General features: G+C 35.8%; 2 protein-coding genes across 3 annotated transcripts; one reads left to right on the top strand and one right to left on the bottom strand.

Moving 5' to 3' along the window:
- The first annotated feature begins 417 nt into the window (after nucleotides 1–417).
- Nucleotides 418–4,633, top strand: LOC137712867 (uncharacterized). 2 transcript variants are annotated; one of them, XM_068452045.1, is made up of 3 exons: nucleotides 418–611; nucleotides 1,749–1,827; nucleotides 1,980–4,633. In XM_068452045.1, the coding sequence occupies exon 3, from the start codon at nucleotides 2,245–2,247 to the stop codon at nucleotides 4,249–4,251; it is 2,007 nt and encodes a 668-aa protein (XP_068308146.1). In that variant the 5' UTR covers nucleotides 418–611; nucleotides 1,749–1,827; nucleotides 1,980–2,244; the 3' UTR covers nucleotides 4,252–4,633. The 2 variants fall into 2 exon arrangements, with proteins under 2 accessions (XP_068308146.1, XP_068308147.1); XM_068452046.1 differs by lacking the exon at nucleotides 1,749–1,827.
- A 355-nt stretch (nucleotides 4,634–4,988) lies between these two features.
- On the bottom strand, nucleotides 4,989–10,300 carry LOC137712866 (aluminum-activated malate transporter 9-like). Its single transcript, XM_068452043.1, has 6 exons — nucleotides 9,991–10,300; nucleotides 9,312–9,452; nucleotides 8,917–9,192; nucleotides 8,394–8,533; nucleotides 8,143–8,289; nucleotides 4,989–5,991 (listed from the first exon to the last, which is right to left on the bottom strand). Exons 1-6 carry the CDS (start codon nucleotides 10,298–10,300, stop codon nucleotides 5,371–5,373), a joined length of 1,635 nt encoding a protein of 544 aa, XP_068308144.1. The 3' UTR covers nucleotides 4,989–5,370.
- Between the last annotated feature and the right edge of the window lie 5,714 nt (nucleotides 10,301–16,014).

Raw genomic sequence — 16,014 nt, 5'->3', positions numbered from 1 at the left:
AGTAATCATCTTAGTAAGGAAATATATTAAACAAGTGTTATCAGACTATGTATTCAAAGAAATTTCCATTCATTTGACACAATAAAATTGTTAACGACAACTTAAACTCCACCTCACTCGTTATTATCTTCATACTACATCAGCATGCCACGTTATTCATGAAATACAGAATCTCATATTTGGTTAGACATGGCAATGCACATTGTCAGCACATGATCCAAGATTAGGAAAATATATTTTTTCGTGTGGAAAATAGGGAAAGTAAGAAGCGTAAAAAAAGAAAAAAAGACCGAAGAGGCATCTTGTGTGAAAAAAATAGGAACCGTTGATTACCATGATTCTCTCTCTCACTCTCTCTCTCTCTCTCTCTCTGTGTAACCCTGGTTATATTTTTAACAACCCACAGTCGTCTGCTTTTCCACGTGCCTCCCCCCCTTTTTTTATTAACACGCGCACCCCTACACCGCTTGCTTCGTCATTTCCGCATCTCCCTCTCTCTCTTCTCTATCTCGCCGACTCATCCACTCTCCACCCGGCGCCTCTCAAGAACCCTAAAACCTTGACGTCTACCTCGCACCGCCGCACCCAGACGATTCCAATCCGAATCTGAGGTAATTACTGCGAAAATTTTCGTCGCTAATTCTCGGTCGGTGCTGTTATGGCGACGCCTGAACTCTGTTTTTGAAGTGTTTTCTCGGTTTTTTGTTCCAATTTCTGGAAATTTTGGTTTGTTGTTGTAGTTTGGGTGAGAAATAAAAGGGGAGATTTTGAAGAACTTTGCTTTCATTTTGCTATCAATTTTATTGTCTTTTAGTTAATCTATACATATATATACACATATATATATATATATATATATATATATTTAAAGGTTTTGAGATATATGATTAAGCAACTGTTTGGCTGAGTGAGCTGAAGGAGTTATGAACTGGATTTTCTTGTCAGCCAAACGAAGCTAAGCTTGGCTCTGTTGATTTAGTTGGTGCCCCCACCCACCTCTATTTTATTTTAATTTTTTCACTTTTGAATGAATTTTTATGTGCTTTTTGTGACTTGTTATTAGTATTACACAAATCTGCTGACAAATTTGCATTTTTTTCCCGTTTTGTTTCGATTTATTTGCCAATTTTGTACCTTTCAATTTGTTTTCTGCTGATTTCTCTCTTATGGTTTGTGAATTCCTATAAAAATTACGTTGAAATTGATATAATGATCTTTATATCTCTGTTTCTTATTTGTTATGATATTTTGTGAAAGAATGAATTTGTTTTCTTGTTTAGAATGAAACCGATTATGTTTTGTGTTAATTTGATGAACTGAGTTACTAATTGTTTCCTATATATTATGTGTTTGAATCTGTTCTGGAAGCATTCAAGTAGTTAGAAATTGAACCCTTTCAATTTGGGTTTGCCGAATTCGTTAAATCATATATGTGTATATCCCCCTTTCTTTTTTAGTTATTTGCCTGAAAAAGAAGGTTGGGGGTCTTGAAAGCCATTTGGGAAAGTCTCTTTGTTTGAATTAATGGCTATTTATTCGGTGTTTTTTGAGCTGTCATGTGAGAATTAATTGGTTTGATTTGTTTTTCTTTTAGGATCTTGTTTCCTCTTTAATCACCCTTCTTATTTTCTTGTCTGCCTACCAATTTTGCAAATGTACTACAGTTGTTCAGTCATAACTGTCCATGTTACTGCATACTCTCTTCTTATGATAACCGGTTTTTTTTTTTTTTTTCTTCGGCTTTGTAGACTTCTGAGGCGCTGGTTCTTTCTCTGCTTGTGATGATCTGCTTTCTTCTCAATTTTGAGTAGATCGAACGGATTCAAGGTTGTTATGATCACCTCTGTTGTTTCTTCCTAGATTTCTATAGCTTGAACGTTTTCTTATACTTGGAACTTTTATGACCTTTTTCTAATGGGCGGTGTTGTCACCTGTGAGATTTGGCTACTTTAGTATAATAACTCTTTACTCTAATGCAGGATGATTTATTGTCACAATGATGCTGTAAAGAAATCAAGTTCCCTAAGATTCATGTACTGCTGCAGTTGACCAGCAAAAGTTTGGTTTAAATTCTGTGGTCGAAATGGATCGGCGTGATACATCAGGATTTGTTAGTGGGGGTGGGATGTACTCTCCCAGAGACATCTAACTCTAACTTTGTAGATAATTTTATTTAGCCCAGAAGTTGGCACTGTTCTGTTGCAATTCGATTAGGTCTGTGTAAATTATTTTAGTCGTTACTTAATGGACAATAGGTTGCAGAGTCTGGGTTTCGCTGCAAATTTTTCTTCAAATGCCTTCAAGATCGTGGGCAACTCCATGCAAGTTGGTGAAGCTGGAGGGGAGTATTCTGCAGATACTATCTTACGGCTTAATTCCCCTGGTTCTTCAATGGCTTACATGCCAAGCCCAAAAGGAATCAAACGGAAGTGGAGTTTGGTTGGTGGATCTTTGACCCAGCATGTTGGATCTTCACTGGCGCTTGGGCTTGGCCGTTCAACAAGTTCTTCAGACAGCAAGGGGAGCTCAGCTACTGCTTGCACTATAATGTCTTCAGCCAAAGAAATGGATGAGGAGTCCTCGATGGATTTTGAATTGGACTTTGCTCTTCATCTTGGAAATGAAAAGGTACCTAGCCTGAGGAAACCTGCTAAGAGTGCACTGGAACTGCAGCCTAAGGTTGACTTGGAGTTAAGTCTCTCCACTGGGTTGTCTGAATCTGAAATCACTAGTGTCAATCCTAGCCCTGGCTCGGTCCTTTCAGGCATGGAGTTGCCATTGGCGGCTGGTGGGGCCCAGACTGTAGATGGAGTAACTTCATTCCCTTTGAAGCGAAGGTTTTCCATGCAACCATTGCAGACTTCATTCAACCCAGGGGCTAGCATCCTTTTCAATGAGGTTTCACAAAAGATGGACTTTACTGCTACTGTTCCGGATCTCTCATCAAGCATGTTAACCACACCAAATAGCTCAGTCACCTGTATTTCTTCTGGGATAACACGGAAACAACAGTCACAGCATCGCAGCTCTAATTCAAAGACATGCCAGGTTGAAGGGTGTGGAAAGGGTGCCAGAGGTGCCTCGGGCCGTTGCATATCTCATGGTGGTGGTAGGAGGTGTCAGAGATCTGGCTGCCACAAGGGCGCTGAAGGCAGGACAGTGTACTGCAAGGCCCACGGTGGTGGCCGGAGATGTGAATTCCTTGGGTGCACAAAGAGTGCAGAAGGACGTACAGACTTTTGTATTGCTCATGGTGGTGGCCGGAGGTGCAGTCATGAAGGTTGCACTCGAGCTGCCAGAGGGAAATCAGGATTGTGCATCAGGCATGGTGGTGGCAAGAGATGTCAAAGAGAAAATTGCACAAAGAGCGCGGAGGGCCTTTCGGGCCTTTGCATCTCACATGGGGGAGGCCGTCGATGCCAAGGTATAGGATGCACAAAAGGGGCGCAAGGGAGTACATTGTTCTGCAAGGCTCATGGTGGGGGGAAGCGGTGCACTGCTCCTGGTTGCACCAAGGGAGCTGAAGGGAGCACACCCTATTGCAAAGGCCATGGTGGAGGGAAAAGGTGTGCATTCCAAGGTGGTGGGCATTGTACAAAGAGCGTGCATGGTGGTACCAACTTCTGTGTGGCACATGGGGGTGGCAAGCGATGTGCCATGCCTGAGTGCACAAAGAGTGCGAGGGGACGAACTGACTACTGTGTTCGACATGGTGGGGGAAAGAGGTGCAAGTCTGAAGGGTGTGGTAAGAGTGCGCAAGGCAGCACTGACTTCTGCAAGGCTCATGGTGGAGGGAAGAGATGCTCATGGGGCCATCCGGGGTCAGTTTATGGTGTCCAAGCTAGCGCCCCTTGTAACTCATTTGCAAGGGGGAAGACAGGCCTCTGTGCTCTCCATAGTGGTCTGGTTCAAGATAACAGGGTTCATGGAGGTATTACTTTGGGACCTATGGTTCAAGACCCTAAACGTGGGAAGTCAGAGAAGATGAAAGAAGTAGTGATTGCTGATGACATGAATGTTGATGTGATGAATATCGTGAGTGGCATAAGGACTTCAGCAACTGGAGCTTATTCTGACTTGAAACATGGTGGTGAATCTTCAGTCCCCACGATCGTGCCAGAAGGCAGGGTGCATGGGGGAAGTCTGATGGCTCTGTTGGCAGGCGACGGTTTAGATTCGAACGCAAACAGCATGGGAAGCAATCCATCTGGGCCAAAGAAATCCTACATGATGCATCAGAACTGGATGTAAGGCTATTTCCTATCTTGTTCTTTGATTCGGTCTCAGTGGTTGGCAAGTGTTTCTCAGGTAGTCAGCATGTCTGTGTCCTATGTTTCTTAGTTTGGTTTAGTCCTTTGATATACATTAGAAGTCAGTTCTCATTCATTGGTTCAAATGGAGAGAACCCGTAAGCGCTTAAAAGATGTTAGTGTAACAGTTGTTATGGGTATATCAAGGTAGGGCATATTGTTAGAAGTTGAGGAGTCAGGTCATTGGTGTTCTTTCCTGTAAATATGTCTGTCGTTCCAGCAGTTTGTTTGTGAATACAGGTAAGGTTATACCGCCTGTAGGGTCGGTCAGTGTGTCAGAAATTCTGGTGCAATAAAAGCCTTTTTCTGAGATCATTATAATCCGTTTCCGTGTTTGGTTTTCTTGTTTGTCTTGCTATTTAGTTGCTATTAAGTTTTTGATGTTTAAAGGTATTTGCGATTTGATAGATAATTGGGAAATTTGGCTGAAATGATAATTTTACAAATCTCAATTGTTGACATGAAAGTTTTTTATTAAATGATCGGTATGTCGCCAATATTTGATTGTTGCTGTTGGTATCTGATTTTAATGGATTTGTAAAATGATCGTTTCGGTCGATTTCCCTTGATGATTCTCGGTTCGTGACAAATTCGTGTGAACTCAGAACATGACATGATTTTATTTTTATTTTTTTGAAGAAACGATATTATGCACACTACACTAAGAGGAGGTGGGGCTAAGCTTCACATTGAACTAGTAATAATGTAGTTTAAATTCGTCTTTGGCGAGAATAGAACGTTAGACCTCTTATTTACAAGTGACGAATTCACTTGACCGTAACATAAAGTGGCGACATGTTCAATGACATGATTAAACATATGATTAGGATGGATTCATCTACAACAATTAGTGATCCTTTGGAGAAGTATTAAGAAGAAATAAAACCGGTTAATGATGTATTATAAATAATCCTTTGGAAATAGGTCAAAATTTTGGAACTTATTTCTGGATTTTCCTTTTTATTGAAACTGCAACACAATTTTACATGATTATTTTTGGTATTAAATCTGCATATGTGGAGCTTTTCCTTTGTATGCCATAATATTCCCCTCTGTCAAGTTAGAATTTGGCCAGTTTAGAAAGCTCATCAACTGCTTCAACCAAGTGATCAAGCCTGGCCACAAACTCTATCAGCAACGAAGTGAAGTTGGCCAGGGACAACGCTGCCGTGCTTTCCAACGCCTTCATCCTCGGCAAGAAGTCTCCAGCCGATCCCTCTTCTTCAAAAGCATCAACCTGTCGAGGTGGCCATGAGTAATGCTGCCTCCTCGACTGCTTCCTCATCAGCTCATGGTAATTGTTAGGCTCCGTCTGCTGCTGCTGTGTGCTTTGGTTTAGTTGCTGGCTCGAGTTCTTCTCGAGGCTATTGCTGCTGTCGAGATCAGCCAGTTGGCTGGTGACATCGGAGAAGGTGTTCGACAAGGTTAGAGAGAGCCTGGTGAGTGGCTTGGAGTAGGTGTTGGTGTCCGGGGGTTCGGACGGCGATGTGAGGAGGTAAGAGTGTACGTCGATGGCGCGTTGGAGTCGCTCTGTTGAGCTGTGGAGTTTCATGAGTAGGGATGTTCTGGTGCTTCTTTTCATGTGGCTGATGTCTTTGCCTAGACTTCTTACCAGTTCTGCGGCGTGGCTCGTCGCATCTCGGATCTCCGATTGGAATGTAATCCGGAGGTTGTAGGGTGCCTAAACACCAATCAATAAAAAAATAAAAATGCAAATTATTAGCAGATTATCATCACACAAATTGTTTTACTGAAAGGACAATGTTTGGGAGATAAAAAATTTAAACCAAATTTGCAAATCAAATTATGTGTCACCACTTAGAAATTAGCACGTTAATCAATACTTCAGTATTAATTCAATCATCAACTACATCATTTGGTTTAAAATGTTGGCTTCCGTTGCATTACCGTTATCGAAATAATCTCTTTCATACTTTTTGTCATAACCATTATAATAAAGAAAAATTAATGAAAATAGTTTGAAAACTTTGAGTTTTAACGATAAGGATAAAATAAATGGTAAAATGAATAGTATTATGATTAACTTTTTAGTATAAAAATGTAGTTTTTCGTTAAAACGAACAGTACTGGGAACTTTCTGTTAAAATTCCCTATAATAAATCCAATTCTTCCCATTGAAAACCAATTTTAACCAATTATATCTCAAAAAAAATTTCTTTGGATTTATCTTTTTCATCACAAGGCATAATGCGCGATAAGCGACATAAGAAAAATGATATATACCTAGTTGTAGACAGCTTCTCGAGTGAAAGTGTTTTAAGGCCCCACAATCCCCACTAACATTTTATTGTTTTTTCTGAACAAATTCAATTGGGGTTGTGAATCAGGTCATAGGAATATCTTTACGTGCTTGAGAATGACGATTAAAAACAAACCAGTTGATCATCGTCATGCTTTTTAGCACGTCACGTAATAATAATAATTATTATTATTCTAGTGCCAATTCTTAATTCCTGGTCCCTAAATATTGGACACTAACAACACCAAGAGAATAAACACATCGTATAACTTGTATCCTTTGATTCCCAGCCAGCTCTTAATTCTTTCCAAATATTCCCCAGCTTCTAATTGTATAAGGGAAAAGAGTTTATGATTCTGGCCTATCTGATTCTATATTATTTTTAGGCCTCAAAAATATCAATTAAGTCATTTTTTCTGGTCGACAAATCACATTTTAAGTTTTGTGTGGAAAAGTTTCTTTTATTATTTTAATGAGTTGCATATGTCAAACTGTGATTTGCATGTAAGAAGGAATGACTCGTTACATTTGTTAAAAATCAAAGGGAAAATTAGGTTCACATCCTTCTTTTTGTTACTCTATTGATTAAAATCCTATTCATTTTCAATTTTTGATCAAGGTCCTTAGGTATTTCATTAATTATTTGAATAATAAAATATTTTTATTTTTAAATATATTCCTTTAGTGTTAAAAATGTTACAATTAGTATATTTATATTTATGGCTAAATTTTTTATCATATATTTTTATTTTTAGTTTGTACCTATTTTTAATTTGCAAATTTTTTTTTAATTTGTACCCATATATTAGTTTCTTTTTGTGCCCATATTTTTTAAAGTTTTATTTGTGTTTGTACCCATGCGTATACCGTCACGTGACATTGTATATTTAATCAATGATAGAAAAATTACATATGGTATATTTATGTTTTATGCCTAAACTTTGTATCATATATTTATATTTTTAGTTTGTACCCACTTTTTAATTTGCAACATTTTTTTTTTAAATTTGTGGTATTTTCTTTTTAGTTTATTTTGTACCCATGTATTAATTTCTTTTAGCGCCCATATTTTTTAAAAATTCATTTGTACTCATAATTTTCTAATCTTTTATCTGTACCCTAATGTACCCATTCTTCTTTATTAATGTACCACTTTGTTATATGTGAAATGTATCAATTTTTTTTTTTTTGTAAAATGTACCAATTTTTTTTAACACTATGGATACATTCTTTTGCCATTTATTATTTCTTATTTTTACATAGTTTTTATCCATTTATTCAATCAAAATGTTTGAACTTTTTTATTGTAACCGTTTCTAATAATATTATAATGAGGCATTTTAAATTTATAGGATTATAAATCTCATAAAATATCAAACAATTAATGTCAAAACTATAAAAATATAAATATTAATAGTAATATAATGAGGTGTACAAAGTCAAGGGACTTTGATCAAACTTTGAATACTATTAAGATTTTAATCAAAGAATGTTAAGGATTAAGAATCGCATCCAAAGTATCCCTAAACTCGAAAGTCTTCATGTATACACATGGAGAAGGAGAATATATACCTGAATTTCAGAGTGCAAAACTCCATGAAGTGCCATGACCTCATAAGCACAATATCTCAAAACTGCTGCCACCTTGACATATTCTGACCAGGGATAGAAGAAGTGCCTGAATCTGCCGTGCGGTGGCTCCCATTTTGCCGACACAGCCTTGCATTTCAAAAAATATATGTTCAAACTTTTTCTGGTTAACTTTTAACCTTTGATTAATATTATAAAAACCAATTAATTAAACAAGTTTAAGTAATTATTACCAAAGCCTCCAATTTTGCTGATGAGTTCAATGTGTTCTTGCACTTCCTATAAGCAGGCTCATCTGGAAACTCATCCATAACAGTTTTCGAGAATTCAGGGTGCACTGACCCATCATCTTCTAGATATTTCCTAACACATTCTGAGAACAATTATAAGAAACATATAAATGGTTATATTTCTGTCTACCTTAATCTTATGATAAAATGCGATCATCTAATCCAAAATCAATTAACAAATAATGAATATTATAATTTGCTCTGATACTATGTTATAATGTGAATATTAGACTTAAAGAATCGATTTATGTGTCAAGTGGAGTCTACTTGTTATATCAAATATTATAATTGACGTAATCAAGATTGGGTCCGAAAATGTAGTCCATGTCTAGCATGGGATTTACATGCATGGCATGTTTTTGGGTTTATGTACGTATGTTGCATGCACGTTATTATTAACATATAGGATTTGCAATTTTCACCGTTGTTGGAAATTAAAAATACTAGTCGATTATTTTTGGCATACCTTCAAGTGAGTCAGCCACCGAGTTAAAGTTGTTGACTAGCTCCTTATGCAATTGCTCACCAGCCCAAATAGGGCAAACAAGCACATTCACTAAGACAGCTACAAACCCTCCGATGGCGATAGAGTAGAGTCGATCCATTGCTGTCCTCATCGGGTTTCCCATCGATAAGCGATACCCAGAAACAACGATCAAACAATAGGTGAAAAGTACGACCCTGAACCCATACTCATATGGCACGAGTGATGGCCACAACTTCATGAACGATGTAATGGTTCCTGCATAAATAATCAATTAATTCCAACAAAAATAATAAGTGTTTGATAATTTGATCAATTTCTATGTGTTTATATGGCTTTTATGATCGTCATTTGGGGATATTCGATGTGTGACATACCGATTATGAAGATGCTAAAGCCAATGATGATAGGTTCAGCTACGCGTCCAGAGCTTAGTGCTACTTGAGCAACACTAATGGCCAAGATTCCGGCAAGCAAACTCCCAAGAGCTCGGTTAAATCCTCTGTTAAAAGTTGCACCTAGAACAACAATGATACATGCTACATGGGCTTCTATATATAAACTAAATAAGCTGTTTGGTTACATATCAAAGTATACATGATTGAAAAGAAAACATTTGCTTGGTGTCAGGTTCCAATATCAGCGATCACCGTCCATGATTTAATTTCCTTGGTGTCAGGTTACTACTTGACACATGGTGTATATGTATGGCATACAATTGATGGGTGTTTTGCCTCACTATGTTTGATATATATTTGGTCAATGTTACTCAATTTGATCAAATATCGACATTGTACTAGGTATTATAAATTGGTATCCAAAATCAACTATCACCGTACATGATTTAATATGCTAATTGATCTTAAATTACTTGCAAATATGCACACGTAATATGCATGCGTAGTTGGATATGCTCTTTTTACCATCCACATATATATTGTAACCTTAGCTAGCAAGATGCTAAGTAGTTAGCATGTACAGGATAAATTGGCATAAATATATGTGCTTATGCATGCATGCTTTGATTTTTATGTATGCATGCACGTACGAACGTACCGACTGTATATTCGAACATGATGGCAACAGTGAGGATAGACCAGATGATATTGGTGCCAAAAACTTCATAAGGTGCTCGGAAGAGTATAAGCAAAGACACAAGAAGCACAGCCAGCCCCACTTTCAGTGAGAATTTCACCCTGTTGCTATCTTCTCTGGCAAATTCCCAAACGTTCCACACCCAAGCCTTAAGGGAGAAGCCTCCTCCTTCTCCTTCTCTTTCTCCCTTGCTGGATTCATGCTGTTTGACTTTGGTCACAGAACAAGGGATGTTAATCTCAATACTATGACTACCCTTTTTTCCATTCATTCTCCAATGAAGCAGTATAGCGTCCCCCAACTCTTCTATCAGGTGCTATTTCTCTAAGAGCCCCGTATTGTCGAATTAATCGCTTATAATAAAAGCACTTTTCGAAGAAGCCGGGGAGAACAAGGGTGGAGATAGATCAAATTAAACTGCGAGAACAGTGTTGAGTAGTAGGATTTGAGGTGTGTTCATCAGAAGAGAAGAGAGTAGGTTTTAAAGAGGAGGGGTGGTAGCTATGTTTGATGGGCAAGTAGGTTAAAAAGTACGTCTAGTCAGGATGTCATATATACAAGAGAATACAATACGACAATAATAGAAAAGAGAGAAAATGAAGCTAAACCCTGAGGATAAAAAGATGCTTAATTACAATAATGCAGCCTGCCCTGCATGCATAGAGAATTAGAATCTCAAATGCAGTTTTCAATCGCCAAACACGTTTTCTCTTCCAAATATCGACCTCGTGAAGGTGGTATTTGCAGAAGTATACTGGTACACAATCTATCTATATATATATATATATATATATTTTTTTTTTTTTCTTTTGAAAATTTAACTTTTCCCCTCCAAACTCATTTTTTCTAGCCTGTAACCTATATTATTTTTATCCGAATAAAACCCAGTGATTAGGATACAGCTAAAGCAACTTACCAATTAAGTTTAAATACCGCAAAATCATTATTGTAGTGTGTATGTTAATATAGAAACTAATATGGAAGGTTTTGTGATATGGTTGTAATTGATCACGTGCATTCAAGTTTGACAAGGTCTTTCGCCAAAGGTACATTTAAACTACATTATTACTCGCCTTATGAAACTTAGCTCATTCCCCCATCTCCTCAGAGTAGATAAGAAAAGATTAATGGATGGACTATTTTGATAAAATTAGGGTTAATCAAACTCAAATTTAAAATAAAAAAATCCCAAATTAATTTCTACATCTATTAGAACCATATTTCATGGCTACAGACCTTGTCAAACTTGAATGCACATGATCAATTACAACCATATTACAAAACCTTCCATGTTAGTTTCTATATTAATACACACACTGCAAAAATGGCTTAGCGGAATTTAAAAAGAGATAAAAACTAACACAAACTTAATTTAATAAGCTGCTTAGTTGGATCTTAATCACTAATATTGGAGGGGAGAAGTTATATATTCAGTTGTTTTTATGGTGAAACCTCAACTTTTGTTATGTTTTCAGAGCATATTAGCACGAGTCTTAAGCTCAACAGCTACACGTGCTCCAAGTTACTCAATTTGTGTTGTCCACATAATAAACTTGAAAATACGTCTCACATGAGGGACGTTTGAAAATGAGAAGAAACGTCTCACAATGGAAAAGTTTACCAAACCTTGCATGTCCCTATAAGGTTACTCCCTATATATATTGCTAATTATAGTGAACTATCAACTTACCATGTCATTTAGCTGGTAAGATATAATTGAGAAATAGATATAAACTAAAACTTAACGATAAAATATATATATATATATATATATATGTATATATATATATATATATGAGACGGCCAGTAAACACTAACCTGTATAATCCCCTTGATAATTTGGTCAGTGTTACTTCACAAATTATTGCTGTAATTTACTCGAATGAAAATTTGTCTTTTTCTCTTGAGATCAGCAGTGAGGTGTATTAAGGAAAAAAAATTAGGATTTGAATAGGTCCTCACTTTTGTTAAAGGAAAGTTCCTTGATATTTACCTAGAAAAGGGAAAGACTGAACTGAAACAAGAGGAATATTGTATAGAACAAAGAACTCAGAAGCTACACCTAGTTTCACAAGGAAGCCTCTTTGCGATCTTTGTTTGCTGCAGGAATATTTCCTAGGATTTGGATACGTGATCAATGGCTGCTCATTGTTCTGGTATATGCACAAGTTGTCAAAATTATTATATCAAAGAATTTTCTATCCCTAATAATCTTCAGACTTCAGCATGCTTTCTCTGGTGGTTGCTTTTCTATCCCCTTGCCTCACCTCAATGATTTAAGCATAAACATGTTCTTTCTTTCCTCTTAATTAAAACATAATCCTTAGTATCGATTTAGCCATCCCTCTTTTACTTTATCATATTTCATCCTTTTATGCCTGATTTGTTCCTTAACTTTGACATATATAGAAATATATGCCATGGTTCTTTAATTACTATAACCATACACTTCATTTTTCAGTTAAATCTTTAGGAACATATTCGAGGAATAAAATGATGTACATGCATAATTTACGTGTACATTACCATGAGAAGTGATTAAGATCAACTGACTCGATGGCCAAGCGAGTGAGTGGTGTATATAATGAGCTCCCAAAATTTAACCTAGCTAAGTCCCGTAATTTTTTTTTTTTTGAACAAACGATATTATTTACACCAAATGGGAAGGGATAGGCTTAGTCTCATAATGAGCTAACAATAATATTGTTCAAATTCGCCCTTGGGTACTACCAAAGTTAAATTAAACCTAAGCCCTATAATTTGGAGATCAAAATTTGATCTTTTTAGCATTCAAGCGGAGGTAGCAATTGAGTAGCAAAGTTAAATTAATTTGTTATGTCATGTAGGAAAATGCATCTCCAACCGATGTAGCAACCCAATTAGCAAATGAAAAGGTAGTAATTGATCTTTTATATTTACATATGGTAAGATAACCTTAATAGTAAAGATTTGAAAATAAAATTTATTGTCGTAGATAAGATAAACTTAATGTATTAATATATTGAAGTGAAAAATAAAATTTGAAGAGTAGATTGGATTGACGAACTTTTTTTGATACAATGCTATATTAATCTATACTATGGAGTGGGTAATAAATTGGTTGTGAATTTGTTATTTCAAATATTCAAATATAAGATCTCTCACTTACAAGTGAATATGAATATTACTAAAGCGTAATATTACGTGACAGAGTGACAAACTTTTAAATACCATAAAAGGGCCACATGTGTTAGCAAGGATTATAGAGATCACAGGTGGTTCAAACCCCCATGGTTTGTCACGTAACACTTTCATGTTTTCTATCAACTTAAAGAAATCTACAGATTCGACATGGATATTTGACAACGAAAATTACTACAGTTTGCTGTATATTCAGAAGCTGAAAAGTTTGAAACTGTACAGAAACTCAAAAGGTTCACTTCTTTTGTTTAGTTTTTCTCAACTTTGGTGTCTATTTGATTTACTTAACTAAATCTTCTACACGGTTCAAACCTATAAGTCATGGCACTTTGAATTTTCTCAATGATATTACATATTACATCATACAATTTATCAAATATCTAGCACATATTACATCGGATCATTAACAGTTCAGATCGATAGTCTGATAATATAGCATGTAATATTTAGAAACAAAAGGAGAACATTTTCTTTTGCGTCATATTACACGTGAACTATCAATTTGTGTTGGAAATAAACTCTCACATGGTGGAATTGGATGCCCAGGTGATTGAAGTTAGGATCCATGACTATTCTATACTCCCATGTGGAAGGGGCCAGGGGCTTGCTGGAGATGCAAATTAATGGACCACCTCCCACCACCACCCCAAGTAGATCGAAGTAGATATGTATTATTTATATGAATAAGGCCATTATGGTGGAAAGTTTCATGAAAAATATAGCTCTAAGTTACCATATACGTTTGAATTTAATTCAAAATCCTTGACAACATTTATATTGTAGAACATGATGCATGAGACTGGGTAAATCATGAGCTAAGCATTTTGATTATTTGGCCATCTGAGATGATTTGGGATTTCACATGGATGAGCTCATGATTGGGATTTTGATATATGGGCCAAAAACTAAAAAATATTTAAGTGCTAGTGTTTGAAATATCTTAAATATGCTTGATAGTTCCATGGAAATATAAAAAAATTCAGTGAATGATATGGAAAAAGAAGAGGGGGGGGGGGGGGGGGGTGAAGCCCATATCTACAATATTTCCGGAAATCAGTTAATTTTCTCGATATTTTTGATATTTTCAGGAAATATCCATGAGCCTATGCATTCTTTATTTTGTAATTTTTTTTCTTATGGTATTAGTTTACTTCAATAAAACTTATGCTGCTTTCATGACAAAAATTTCAATTAAGTTATGTATAATTTATTCTTTCTAGTGAAATGCTTATTTTATTACTTGTCATTATAAAGAAGTTTTTCTTCTCACATATCACATATTTATTGTTTACATAGTATCTAATCATTAATTTTTTATTCATACGTGTCTTATGACTTCATATAACATTCCCTAAAAAATAATTTTAAATTTCCATGTTTTTGAGCAAATTTCCATCATTTCCATTGAAAGCAATCGATATCAATATACAATATATCCATTGATATTTCCATAAATCTGCTTATCGGTATTTCCACTGATACCGATATTTTAAACACTAGGTGCTAGTACCCCTGTGTTTTATACACAAATTAGATTTAACATGTATTAAAAAAAATCTTTTATAATTTTATGATATATTTCAATAGATGCATCAAACTGTGATTGACAGTTAATGAGAAATGACATCTTACATGCAGTCAATGTGCCTAGAGAAATAGTTTGCATGGGTACATATTCCTCATTTCCTGACGTGATAGGTGGTGAGGAGATAGGAAGAGAAGGTAACCAATGGAGAGGAGGAATCTCTCTCATTCTAATCTTTCTCTCCTTCTAATCTCTCTCTCATTTTCTTCTTTTCTACTTGAACATTTACAATTAAACCACGTCAACATCTTATGTTGATTTTTTTTATAAAGTCAATAAGACAAAAAACAAGTGTAAGAGGAGGAGAGGGAAGGGGATGAGAATAGAAGAGGAGAGAATTCTACTCCAACCAATAGGTATGTGCAAGGTTCTCTCACATAATAGGGTTATTATAGATTCAATTATGGTAGATTGTCCTAATGGATAGACATTCTTGTTTAATCAATGCGCCTCGGGTTCTAATTCTCTTCTATCCTCTTAGTGTAGTTTGCCTTTTGTTTGAACGAGGAGATATATTTTGAATTTGGACAAAATTAGAATTTATAAATTGATTTGCACCAATTTCTAGTCTGGATTCATAAAGATAAATGATAAAAACATACAATTTTTAGCTTTTTACGTACCCCTGTTTAATTATGGCAGTTGATTCAATTTAATTTATTCAATCCAATAATTAGAAAGAAAAAAAAATGTTGCCCTTGCACCATAATGTGGGTTCGAATCCTTTTGACTCTTTAATTTGATATCTAATCTAAAAAATTTATCGTTTGACAAAAAAAAAAAAGTGTGAAAATTACTTTAAAATTTCCATGTGGATCTCCAAGAGAGTGCACTATTCCATATTTCAATATTATTTGCACCGGACGAGATTCGTGTTTAGAGCGACAATGATATGAATTGAAGAAAACAAGGTTTCTTGTTGATTTTGAAGACATTACAAAAGTACTGGCTCGCCATTTTCAACATACTTCCATCACCGAAGAATGTTACATCATCAATGCATGTCTTGCCTCGAGTCACATGACAAGTGTTGGTCAACACGAGAGAGGATTTTCGTCGGATCCCTTTTGTGAGGATCTCGAGGATTCTCTAATCATATATGTTTATCGTACATCATGCGATTATTTTTCATCAGATGCTGTTTATATATAATTTTAAATAAAAAAATTTACAATGATTTCTGGCCACACAATGTACGGATATGATTTGAGGATCTCCGG

This window comes from Pyrus communis, chromosome 13, assembly GCF_963583255.1.
Source record: "Pyrus communis chromosome 13, drPyrComm1.1, whole genome shotgun sequence".
Taxonomy (NCBI): Eukaryota; Viridiplantae; Streptophyta; class Magnoliopsida; order Rosales; family Rosaceae; genus Pyrus; species Pyrus communis.
Note: the sequence above shows the minus strand (reverse complement) of the source record. Positions and strands in the feature narration are given on the sequence as shown.